General features: G+C 38.5%; 1 protein-coding gene and 1 pseudogene across 6 annotated transcripts in view; one reads left to right on the top strand and one right to left on the bottom strand.

Moving 5' to 3' along the window:
- LOC122481197 (ankyrin repeat and KH domain-containing protein 1) overlaps positions 1-13,120 on the bottom strand; it is a 130,632-nt gene that overhangs the window by 77,489 nt on the left and 40,023 nt on the right. For all 6 annotated transcript variants that reach the window (XM_043576432.1, XM_043576526.1, XM_043576608.1 and 3 more), the window contains exon 7: positions 11,132-11,226. In XM_043576432.1, coding sequence (XP_043432367.1) covers positions 11,132-11,226 — 95 coding nt within the window. The remainder of the gene's footprint in view (positions 1-11,131; positions 11,227-13,120) is intronic.
- Positions 9,478-10,833, top strand: LOC122481857 (annotated as a pseudogene).

Raw genomic sequence — 13,120 nt, 5'->3', positions numbered from 1 at the left:
GTTGATTGTTTCCTTTGCTGTGCAGAAGCTTTTTATCTTCATAAGGTCCCAATAGTTCATTTTTGCTTTTAACTCCCTTGCTTTTGGGGATGTGTCAAGTAAGAAATTGCTGTGGCTGAGGTCAGAGAGGTCTTTTCCTGCTTTCTCCTCTAGTGTTTTGATGGTTTCCTATCTCACATTCAGGTCCTTTATCCATTTTGAGTTTATTTTTGTGAATGGTGTAAGAAAGTGGTCTAGTTTCATTCTTCTGCATGTTTTTTTATTTTATTTAAAAAAAAATTTTTTTTTTCAACATTTATTTATTTTTTGGGACAGAGAGAGACAGAGCATGAACGAGGGAGGGGCAGAGAGAGAGGGAGACATAGAATCGGAAGCAGGTTCCAGGCTCCGAGCCATCAGCCCAGAGCCCGACGCGGGGCTCGAACTCCTGGACCGTGAGATCGTGACCTGGCTGAAGTCGGACGCTCAACTGACTGTGCCACCCAGGCGCCCCATCATTCTTCTGCATGTTTAACCACACATTTTAAAAGCCTACAGGGTGCCTGGGTGGCTCAGTCGGTTAAGCATCTGACTTCAGCTCAGGTCATGATCTCACAGTTTCTAGGTTTGAGCCCCGTGTTGGGCTCTGTGTTGACAGCTCAGAGCCTGGAGCCTGCTTCAGATTCTGTGTCTCCCTCTCTCTCTCTGCCCCTCCCTGGCTCACACTGTCTCTCTCTCTCTCTCTCAAAAATAAATAAACATTTTAAAAAAATTCAAAAGCTTAGAAAAAGAAGAGCAAAATGTATCTAGAGCAAGCAGAAGGAAGGAAATTCTAGAGAATAGATTAGAATTATACTCAATGATGAAAAACTGAAAGCTTTCCCCCTAAGATCAGGAATAAGACAAGGATGTCCACTCTCACCAATTTTATTCAACATAGTACTAAAGGTCCTACCCACAGCAATCAGACAACAATAAGGAAATACAATTTTGTATCCAAATTGGTAAAGAAGAAGTAAAACTTTCACTGTTTGCAGATGTTATGATACTACATATAGAAAACCCTAAAGACTCCACCAAAAAACTACTGGAACTGATAAATGAATTCAGTAAGGTCACAGGATACAAAATCAATGTACAGAAATCCATTGCATTTTTATACACTAATAATGAAGCAACAGAAAGAGAAATTAAGAAAGCAAACCTATTAATAATTGTACCCAAAATAATAAAATACCTAGGAATAAATCTAATCAAGGGGATGAAAGACCTATCCTTTGAAAACTATAAAATACTAACTGATGAAAGAAATTTAAGACACACAAATAAATGGAAAGACGTTGCAGGCTCATGGACTTGAAGAACAATTATTGTTAAAAAGCCCATATGACCCAAAGCAATCTACAGATTTAATGCAATCCCTATCAAAATACCAATGGCTTTTTTTTCACAGAACTAGAATAAATAATCCTAAAATCTGTATGGAACTACAAAGGACCCCAAATAGCCAAACAATCTTGAAAAAGAAATACAAAGCTGGAGGTATCACAGCTCCAGATTTCAAGTTATACTACAAAGCTGTATTAATGAAAACAGTATGGTATGGGAACAAAAATAGACACAAAGATCAATGGCAAACCCGCAATTATACAATCAATTGATCTTCTGCAAAAGAGGCAAGAATATGTCAGGGGAAAAAGACAGTTAAAAAAAATTTTTTTTTAATTTAATTTATTTTTTATTTTCTAAAATTCACATCCAAATTAGTTAGCATATAGTGAAACAATGATTTCAGGAGTAGATTCCTCAATGCCCCTTACCCATTTAGCCCATCACCCCTCCCACAACCCCTCCAGTAACCCTCAGTTTGTTCTCCATTATTTATGAGTCTCTTCTGTTTTGTCCCCCTCCCTGTTTTTATATTGTTTTTGCTTCCCTTCCCTTACGTTCATCTGTTTTGTCTCTTAAAGTCCTCATATGAGTGAAGTCATATGATTTTTGTCTTTCTCTGACTAATTTCACTTAGTATAAACCCTCCAGTTCCATCCACGTAGTTACAAAGGGCAAGATTTCATTCTTTTTGATTGCCGAGTAATACTCTATTATATAGATATACCACATCTTCTTTATCCATTCGTCCATTGATGGACATCTGGGCTCTTTCCATACTTTGGCTATTGTTGATAGTGCTGCTATAAACACGGGGGTGCATGTGTCCCTTTGAAACAGCACACCTGTATCCCTTGGATAAATGCCTAGTAGTGCAATTGCTGGGTCATGGGATAGTTTTATTTTAGTTTTTTGAGGAACCTCCATACTGTTTTCCAGAGTGGCTGCACCAGCTTGCATTCCCACCAACAATGCAAAAGAGATCCTCTTTCTCTGCATCCTCGCCAACATCTGTTGTTGCCTGAGTTGTTAATGTTAGTCATTATGACAGGTGTAAGGTGGTATCTCATTGTGGTTTTGATTTGTATTTCTCTGAAGGTGAGTGACATTGAGCATTTTTTCATGTGTCGGTTGGCCATCTGAATGTCTTCTTTGGAGAAGGGTCTATTAATGTCTTTTGCCCATTTCTTCAGTGGATTATTTGTTTTTTGGGTGTTGAGTTTGATATGTTCTTTATAGATTTTGGATACTAACTCTATCTGATGTCATTTGCAAATATCTTCTCCCATTCTGTTGGTTGCCTTTTAGTTTTTTTTTTTTTTTAACGTTTATTTATTTTTGAGACAGGGAGAGACAGAGCATGAACAGGGGAGGGTCAGAGAGAGGGAGAGACAGAATCTGAAGCAGGCTCCAGGCTCTGAGCTGTCAGCACAGAGCCCGACGCAGGGCTATAACTCACGGACCGCGAGATCATGACCTGAGCCAAAGTCGGACGCTTAACCGACTGAGCCACCCAGGCGCCCCATTGCCTTTTAGTTTTGCTGATTGTTTCCTTTGTTGTACAGAAGCTATTTATTTTGATGAGGTCTCAGTAGTTCATTTTTGCTTTTGTTTCCCTTGCCTCCAGAGACGTGGTGAGTAAGAAGTTGCTGTGGCCAAGATCAAAGAGGTTTTTGCCTACTTTCTCCTCGAGGATTTTGATGGTCTTACAGTGGTCTTTCATCCATTTTGAGTTTATTTTTGTGTATGGTGTAAGAAAGTGGTCCAGCTTCATTATTCTGCATGTCACTATCCAGTTTTCTCAGCACCACTTGCTGAAGAGACTGTTTTTATTCCATTGGATATTCTTTCCTGCTTTGTCAAAGATTAGTTGGTCATATGTTTGTGGGTCCATTTCTGGGTCCTCCATTCTGTTCCATTGATCTGAGTGTCTGTTCTTGTGCCAGTACCATACTGTCTTGATGATTACTGCTTTGTAGTATAGCTTGAAGTCTGGGATTGTGATGCCTCCTGGTTTGGTTTTCTTTTTCAAGATTGCTTTGGCTATTCAGGGTCTTTTCTGGTTCCATACAAATTTTAGGATTATTTGTTCTAGCTCTGTGAAGAATGCTGGTGCTGTTTTGATAGAATTGCATTGAATATGTAGATTGCTTTGGGTAGTATCAACATTTTAACAATATTTGTTCTTCCTATCCAGGAACATGGAATCTTTTTCCATTTTTTTTTTGTGTCTTCTTGAATTTCTTTCATAAGCTTTCTATAGTTTTCAGCATATAGATTTTTCACCTCTTTGGTTAGATTTATTCCTAGGTATTTATGGTTTTTTGTGCAACTGTAAATGGGATTGATTCCTTGATTTCTCCTTCTGTCGCTTCATTGTTGGTGTATAGGAATACAACCGATTTCTGTGGGTTGATTTTATATCCTGCAACTTTGCTGAATTCATGAATCAATTCTAGCAGTTTTCTGGTGGAATCTTTTGGGTTTTCCATATAGAGTATCATGTCATCTGCGAAGAGTGAAAGTTTGACCTCCTCCTGGCCGATTTGGATGCCTTTTTGTTTCTTTGTGTTGTCTGATTGCAGAGGCTAAGATTTCCAATACTATGTTGAAGAAAAAGACAGGTTCTTAACAAATGGTGTTAGGGAAGGGGCACCTGAGTGGCTCGGTTGGTTGAGCGTCTGACTTCGGCTCAGGTCATGATCTCGCGTTTTGTGGGTTTGAATCCCGCATCAGGCTCTGTGCTGACAGCTCAGAGCCTGGAGCCTGCTTCAGATTCTGTGTCTCCATCTCCCTCTGCACCCCGCCCCCCACTCTGTCTCTCTCTCCTTCAAAAATAAATAAACATTAAAAAAATTTTTTTTAAATCATGTTAGGAAAACTGGACAGTTACATGCAAAAGAATGAAATGGGACTACTTTCTCACACAATACATAAAAATAAATTTAAAGTGAATAAAAGACAAAAGACCTAAATGTGAGACATGAAATCATAAAAATCCTAGAAGAGACAACAGGCAGTAGTTTCTGTGACATTGGCTATAGCAACATTTTTCTAGATATGTCTCTTGAGCCAACGGAAATGAAAGCAAAAATAAACTAATTGGGACTATCTCAAAATAAAAAGCATCTGTACAACAAAGGAAACAATCAAGACAACTAAAAGACAACCTACTGAATGGGAGAGAATATTTGCAAATTTCATATGCAATAAAGTGTTAGTATCAAAATATATAAAGAACGTTTACAATTGAACACCCAAAAAAACAAATAACCAAACTAAAAATGGGCAGAAGACAAACAAATATTTCTCCAAAGATATACTGATTGCCAACAGACTCATGAAAAGGTGCTCAACATTACTGAAATGCAAATCAAAGCTACAAAGAGATACCACCTCACACCCATCAGAATGGCTAACATCAACAACACAATAAACAGCAAGTGTTGGCAAGGATGTAGAGAAAAAGGACCCCTCATGCACTATTTGGTGGGAAAGCAAACTGGTGTAGCCACTGTGGCAATGAGTATGTAGGTTCCTCAAAAAATTAAAAATAGAACTACCCCACGATTTGTACTACTGGATATTTATCCAAAGCATACAAAAACATTAATTCAAAAGGATATATGCACTCCTGTTTTGTTTTTTTTTTTCAACGTTTATTTATTTTGGGGACAGAGAGACAGAGCATGAACGGGGGAGGGGCAGAGAGAGGGAGACACAGAATCGGAAACAGGCTCCAGGCTCTGAGCCATCAGCCCAGAGCCCAACGCGGGGCTCGAACTCACGGACCGTGAGATCGTGACCTGGCTGAAGTCGGACGCTTAACCGACTGCGCCACCCAGGCGCCCCTGCACTCCTGTTTTTATTGCAGCGTTATTTACACTAACCAAATTATTGAAGTGGTCTAAGTGTCCATCAATAGATGAATGGACAAATAAATGGTACATATATACGATGGAATATTATTCAACCATAAAAAAGAATGAAATCTTGACATTTGCAACAACATAGATGGAGCTAGAGAATCCACTCATGTGAGGAATTTAAGAAACAAAACAAATGAACGAAGGGGAAAAAAAAGAGAGAGACAAACCAAGAAATAGACTTTTAACTGCAAAGAACAAACTGATGGTTACCAGAGGGGAAGAGGAGTGGGGAGAGCATGGGTGAATAGGTGATGGGGATTAAAGAGTACACTCACCATGATACGCACTAGTACACAACTGCTGAATTAATTTATTGTACACCCAAAACTAATCTAACGCTGTATGTTAAATATACTGGAATAAAAATAAAAATAAAAACTTAAAAAATTTTTTTAAAAATTACACAAACTAGAAATGAATTAAAGTAATTGAAAAAAGACTAAACTCAAAACTGGCAGAAGAAAGGAAATAATAAAGGTTAGGGCAGAATAAATGAGACAGAGAACAGAAAAAGAGAGAAACGTCAAAGGGGGCACCTGGGTGGCTCAGTAGGTTGAATGTCTGACTTCAGTGCAGGTAATGATCTCACGGATTGTGAGTTTGAGCCCTGTGTTTGGGTCTGTGCTAACAGCTCAGAGCCTGGAGCCTGCTTCAGATTTTGTATCTCCCTCTCTCTCTGCCCCTCCCCTGCTTGTACTCAGTCTCTCTCTTTAATAAACATTAAAAAAAAAAAAAAAAAAAAAAATCTAAAGGAACCCTGAAAACAATCTTGAAAAAGAAGAACAAAGCAGGAGGATTCACATTTCCTGATTTCAAAACATGTACAAACCTATAATAAATACAACATTTGGTATGGGAATAAAGACAGACACCTAGACAAAAGGAAGAAAGGAAAGATTCCAGAAATAAACCCTTGCATATATGGCCAAATGATTTTTGACAAGGATGTTAAGACCATTCAATTAGGAAAGGTCAGGTTTTTTTTAAACAAATGATGCTGGGAAATCTATACAACCACATGCAAAACAATGAAGCTGGACCATTACCTGACAACATATGTAAAAATTAACTCAAAAGGGATCAAAAACCTACAACTATAAAACTCTTAGAAGAAAACATAGGACAAAACTTCATGACATAGGATTTGGCAATGATTTTTTGGATATAATACCAAAGGCATAGGCAGCAAAAGAAAAAATAAACAAATTGGATTTCATTAAACTAAAAACTTTTACATACATGGGCGCCTGGGTGGCTCAGTCATTTAAGTGTCTGACTCTTCATTTCAGCTCAGGTCAGGATCGCACAGTTCCTAGGATTGAGCCCTGCATCGGGCTCTGCACTGTCAGCAGAGTGTGATTGGGGTTCTCTCTCCCCCTCTCTGCCCCTTCCCCGCTGTCTCTCTCTCAAAATAAATAAATAAACTTTAAAATAAATAAATAATAAAAATTTTTATATAAAAGGGCACTATTCAACAGAGTAAAAAGGCAACCAACAGAATAGGAGAAAATACTTGGGTATATTTATAATGGGTTTAAGAGATTAATATCCAAAATATATAAGGAAATTCTAAAACTCAAAAACAAAAAACAACCAACCTAATTCAAGAACAGTAAAAGGATCTGAATAGACATTTCAACAAAGAAGATACTCAAATGGCCAATAAGCACATGAAAAGATGATCTACATCACAATCATTAGGGAAATGCACATCAAAACCACAATGGGATACCACCTCACAATCATTAGGATGGCTGCTATCAAAAAAAAAAACCCCAGAAAATAACAAGTGTTAGTGAGAATATGGAGAAATTGGAACCTCTGTACAGTGTAGAAATATAAAACTGGTAAAACCGCTGTGGAAAAACAGTAAGTGGTAATTCCTCAAAAAATTAGAAACACCATATGATCAAGCAATACCACTCCTACGTATATACCCAAAAGAACTGAAAGCAGGGACTTGATCAGATACTTGTACAGGTATGTTCAAAACAGTATTATACACAGTAACTAAAGCACGGAAGCAACCCAAGTGTCCACCATAGGATGAATGAATAAGCAAAATATGTTATATACATAAAATGAAACATTATGCAACCTTAAAAAAGTAAGGAAATTCTGACACATGCTACGATTTGGATAAATCTTGAGAAAAATATGCCAAGTGAAATAAGGCAGTCAAAAAAAGACAAATCCTGTAAGATTCCTCTTTTTTAAATTAATTAATTACAGTAAAACCTTGGATTTTGAGTAACTTGTTCTGCGAGTTGGTTCCACAAGAGAAGCAAACATTTCTAATCAATTTTAACTTGATAAACGAGCGACGTCTTGCAATACGAGTGGTGCGTAATGCTGAACATCACATGATCAAACTGAGTCAATGGTTCTCCCTCTCCCTTTCTCACTTGCTTGCTGCTGGATTGTGGGTGATCATCTCTCATGCTCAGATGCTTGGGCTCAAGCCATGGTATTTGGCAGAAAACAGTGATTTTTCAGAACACAAGAAAGTGCCCACAACTGGCACAAGTGTATTTTTCGTCACTTCAAAGCACCTATGGACAGTCCTTTGCTTTTCCATTCAAGTGGAAGTTTAGGAATGCTTTGCTTCATTCCAGGTCAGGCTGCCTGCAGATAGATATAGACCCTTTCCTGTGCTGTCTTATTGCCAGTTACATTAAATACAGCATACGACAAGAGTTTATTAATACTGTACTATAGTCAACAGCCATGGGAGCATATAAAATGGACCCCGTGCAGAAACAGGTTGAAAAGAAAGGTGTTAAGAATAAAGAGGTGATTACAGTGGAAGAAGGAAATCATCAAGAAGTACAAATGAGGTATGTGAGTGGCCGAGAATGCAAGATTTTATAAGTCTACATTTGCATCTCGTCTGCAGAGGAGGAGAAAAAGCAGAGGATTCCCTCACTTGAAATGAGATTAAGGAGCTGTATAAAATGTGGGAAACGGCAAAATTTTGTAGAAAAGTACCACCCATACAAGGCTGTAGCAGTGTGAGCGATGAATCTGTTTAATGACAATGCAAAGTCACATTTCCAGGAAATCCTCAAAATGAGGCAAAACTAAGTGTCATTGAGTAGGTTACTTGTTGAAGTTGCATGAAAAGAAAAAGATTCCACTGAGCAAAGAGACAGCAGTGATTCCATTAGTGATAGTGAAAGTCGTCCTACACAATAACCCTCCTCTCTCATCTCCCTCACACCAGCCACGAATGTTTTCAAAGGGAAGTGCAGGTTAATTTGTTTATCTTTCTTTATATTTTGTATTTTATTTAATATTTTTTATTATATTACTGTATTGCAATTATTTTTATGTGAATATTTTTTGGTTGTGGAACGAATCATCTGAGTTTCCCTTATTTCTTACAGGGAAATTTGCTTCGATATACAAGTGCTGTGGATTATAAGCATGATTCTGGAATGAATTATACTCACAAACCAAGGTTTTACTATAATTACGTTTATGATTACTCTTTCATTTTTTATTGTAGAGAGAGAGAAACAGCAGGAGTGGGGCAGAGAGAGGGAGAGAGAATCTTAAGTAGGCTCCGTGCTCAATGCAGAGCCTGATGCAGGGCTAAATCTCACAACCCTGAGATCATGATGTGAGCCAAAATCAAGAGTCAGACACTTTAACCAATTGAGCCACCCAGGTGCCCTGTATGATTGGTCTTCAGCAAGATAATTAGAGTAGTCAAAAGCATAGACAAAAAATAGAATGGTGATTGCCAGGGGCTAGGGAAAGTAGGGAATGGGAAATTGTTATTGAATGAGTACAGGATTTCAGTTTTTTTTTTTTAACTTTTTTTTTTAACATTTATTTATTTTTGAGACAGACAGACAGCATGAACAGGTGAGGGTCAGAGAAAGAGGGAGACACAGAATCCGAAACAGGCTCCAGGCTCCAAGCTGTCAGCACAGAGCCCAACACTGCGCTCGAACCCACGGACCGCGAGATCATGACCTGAGCTGAAGTCGGTCACCCAACCGACTGAGCCACCCAGGCGCCCCTGTTATGTGTCTTTTAACACAAAAACAAAAAAAAGGGGGGGGGGGGGATAAGTCTATCGGTGTGTTGGAAATGACAGAGCCAAGCCTGCCTTTTGTAGTGCTTCCTACATTGACAGATTTCCGATTAAAGTTAAACAAGTCTCCTCCAGCCATCCAAGATGCCAAAAGGAAAGAAGGTTACAGGGAGGAAGGTGGCTCTGGCCCCTGCTGCAATGAAGAAGCAGGAGGCCAAGAAGGTAGTCAATTCCACCTGAGAAAAGGTCCAAGAATTTTGGCATCAGACAGGATGTCCAGCCCAAAAGGAACCTTACCTGCTTTGTCAAATGGCCCCACTACATCCACCTATAGTGGCAAAGGGCTATAAACTCTATGAACATTTAAAAGTGCCTCCCGAGGGCACCTGGATGGCTCATTTGGTTGAGCATCCAACTCTTGGTTTCGGCTCAGGTAATGATCTCAGAGTTTGTGGGTTCAAGCCTGGCGTCAGGCTCCATACTGTGAGCATGGAGCCTGCTTGGGATTCTGCCTCTCTCTCTGCTAATCCCCTGCTCATGCACGCACACTCTCTCAAAATAAATAATAAATAAACTTTAAAAGTGCCTTCCGGGGGCGCCTGGGTGGCGCAGTCGGTTAAGCGTCCGACTTCAGCCAGGTCACGATCTCGCGGTCTGGGAGTTCGAGCCCCGCGTCGGGCTCTGGCCTGATGGCTCAGAGCCTGGAGCCTGTTTCAGATTCTGTGTCTCCCTCTCTCTCTGCCCCTCCCCCGTTCATGCTCTGTCTCTCTCTGTCCCAAAAATAAATAAATGTTGAAAAAAAATTTAAAAAAAAAAAAAAAAAAAAAAAAAAGTGCCTTCCGCACAAAAAATAAAAATAAAATAAAAGTGCCTCCCGCAATTAGCCAGTTCACCCAGGCTCTATACCACCAAACAGCTACTCAGCTGCTTAAGCTGGCCCATAAATACAGAACAGAGACAAAGCAAGAGAAGAAGGAGAGACTGTTGACCTGGTCTGAGAAGAAAGCTGCAGGGAAAGAGGGTGTCCCCACTAAGAGACCACCTGTCCTTCAAGCTGGGGTTAGTACTATCACCACCTCAATAGAAAATAAGAAGGTTCACTTGGTAGTAACTGCACATGATGTGGACCCACTGAGCTGATTGACTTCCTACATGTCCTGTGTCTTAAGATGGGGGTTCCCTACTGCTTTATCAAGGGGAAGGCCCAGATTGGGGTTTCTGGCCCACGGAGAGACCTGTACCACTGTTGACTTCACACAGCTTAACTTGGAAGACAAAGAAGCTCTGCCTAAGCTGGTGGAAGCTATCAGGACCAATTACAACGACAGATATGATGAGATCCACTATCACTGGGGAAGCAACGCACAGGGTCCAAAGTCAGTGGTTTGCATTGCCAAGTTGGAAAAAGGAAAGGCTAAATAACTGTCCACCAAACTGGGCTAAGTGTATGCTGTTGAATTTTCTGTACATAAAAGTAATAAAAAGTTCTCTTCTGGGGTACCTGGGTGGCTCAGTCGGTTAAGCATCCTACTTCAGCTCAGATCCTGATCTCACAGTTCCTGAGTTTGAGCCCCACATCGGGCTCTCTGCTGTTGGCGTTGAGCCCGCTTCAGATCCTCCGTCTGCCTTGCTCTCTGCCCCTCACCCACTCACACTCTATCTCTCTCTCAAAAATAAATAAACATTAAAAAAAGTTCTCTTCCAAAACAAACAAAACAAAAACAAAAACAAAGGTTAAACAAAACATTGTTTTTCAATAATGTTGTTTCAAGTGAGTGCAATTTAAAATTACCATGCAAGCCTCCATTAAGGCAGTGTGCATCTCATCTGTTTTGTGCTCTTGATCTGCACCAGCGTCAAGTAGAAAGCGAACCATATCCAGATGGCCTTAAAGAAAAGAACACAAATTTTAAAATTGTATTTCTAAAGAACTGAGTATTAATTTAATACGTAAGAATTAAAATGAGGAATCATTTTCTTTCAGGTATCTATACAAAAGTTTATAAGAGAATTAATTTTTCATTCAATAAAGCAATGACACTTTTACAAAGCCAATCCAAACTAATAAGCAGGCTCTCGTCAAGGTATCTAGGTTTTAAAGATTGAATTAGTTCAAAGCACATAATTCAAGTTAAATAAAGCAATAATACTATTATATATTCTATTATAAACTACTTATCAAACTATCAAATCAAAACACCGAAATCAAATCAAATGCCAGGTAAAGTATGTTTGCATCATATTTTTCATGAAAACAGCATTAACATAATGACCATAAACTCACTGTGGAAATGAACAGGCATAGAATAATCCTTTCAAAATAATTTCAACCCTCTGGATACATTTAATATATAAAAAGCCTTAATAGTCAGCAAGAAAAAGACAAACACTCCAGTAGAAAAATGGATGAAGGACATGAAATGGTTATTAAAAAAGAAAAGCAAATGATTACTAAACTGGAAAAAAAACCCTTCCTATTAAACAAATGCAAATTAAAATGAAGACACCATTTTCTATTATCAAAATGGCAAATATTAAAAAGAATGATAATACCCAGTGTTGGTGAGGGTGTAGGGTGGGATAAAGGGCACTCTCAAACACTGCTGGTGGGAGTGTAAATTGGTTCAACCTTTCTAGAAGGCAATTTGGCAATATGTATCAAAAGCCTTAAAAATGTCCATACCCTTTGACCCAGCAATTCCACTTCCAGGAATTTATCCTAAGGAAATAATCAGAGATTAGGCAAAGATGTCTACACAAGGATGTTATTACAGTGTTTTTAATAATAGTGAAAAACTGGGAACAATTCAAGTGTCCAACAATAGGCATTATGGTGCATCCATCTGAAGTATTTGCAAAGACTACGAGTTCCCTACCCAATACCCACTCTTTCAGTCTTCCTTAATAGTAGAACTCTGATTTTATCTGAGTGGCAACATGCCTGACTAAAAGATTACATTTCCCAGCCTCCCTTGTTATGTGTAGCCAGTGACATATAAGTGGTAGTTATAAGGCAGAACTTCTATGAAGATTCCTTAAAGGTAGCTTACTAAATTGAAGGACACTCCCCATTTTGCCCTTACCCTTTCATCCTTCCTAGAATATGGATTGCTGGGGCTCTAGCTACCATTTTGGAGTGTAGGTAACTTTGAGGATAGAAACCACATACTAGAAAGGTAGAGCAGAAAAAAGAGAATTCTGAGATCTTGATAGCAGTGGAACTGCTGCTAAACTAGCTCTAGACAGCCTACCCTTGGACTTGATTTATGTAAAAAAGAAAAAGCTTCTCTTTTGTTCAAATAATTCTTAATTTAGGTTTCATGACATGTGCAGCCTAACCCACTCCTGAAATAGTGAAGTACTATGTGACCACCAAAAGCTATGTTAGAAAAATATTTCTTGAGATGGGAAATGTTCATGACATATTGCTAAATAAAATAAGCACACTACAAAACAGTTAAGTTTGGTTGTTTAGTTTAAAAATTATACGTATGTTTATATATATATATATGCTTAAAAAACACACTGGAAGTAAATATACTAAAATACTGTTTACATGCCTTCATCTTTAGGGGGTAACATTACGTGTCATTGTAAAATTTCTTTTCCTTACCCTATTCTGTGTTTTTCAAGTTTTCTATATCAACTGTGATTATTATTTTTACTGTTATCTGAGTGTGCTTTATTTTTGAAGTAATAGTTGGAAAAATCATATAAAACAAAAGTTATTAAATAACAGAAACCTTCAAGTTTTATGCTACAAGTTTTCGTTGACTTCATA

Source organism: Prionailurus bengalensis, chromosome A1, assembly GCF_016509475.1.
Source record: "Prionailurus bengalensis isolate Pbe53 chromosome A1, Fcat_Pben_1.1_paternal_pri, whole genome shotgun sequence".
Lineage (NCBI taxonomy): Eukaryota > Metazoa > Chordata > Mammalia > Carnivora > Felidae > Prionailurus > Prionailurus bengalensis.
Note: the sequence above shows the minus strand (reverse complement) of the source record. Positions and strands in the feature narration are given on the sequence as shown.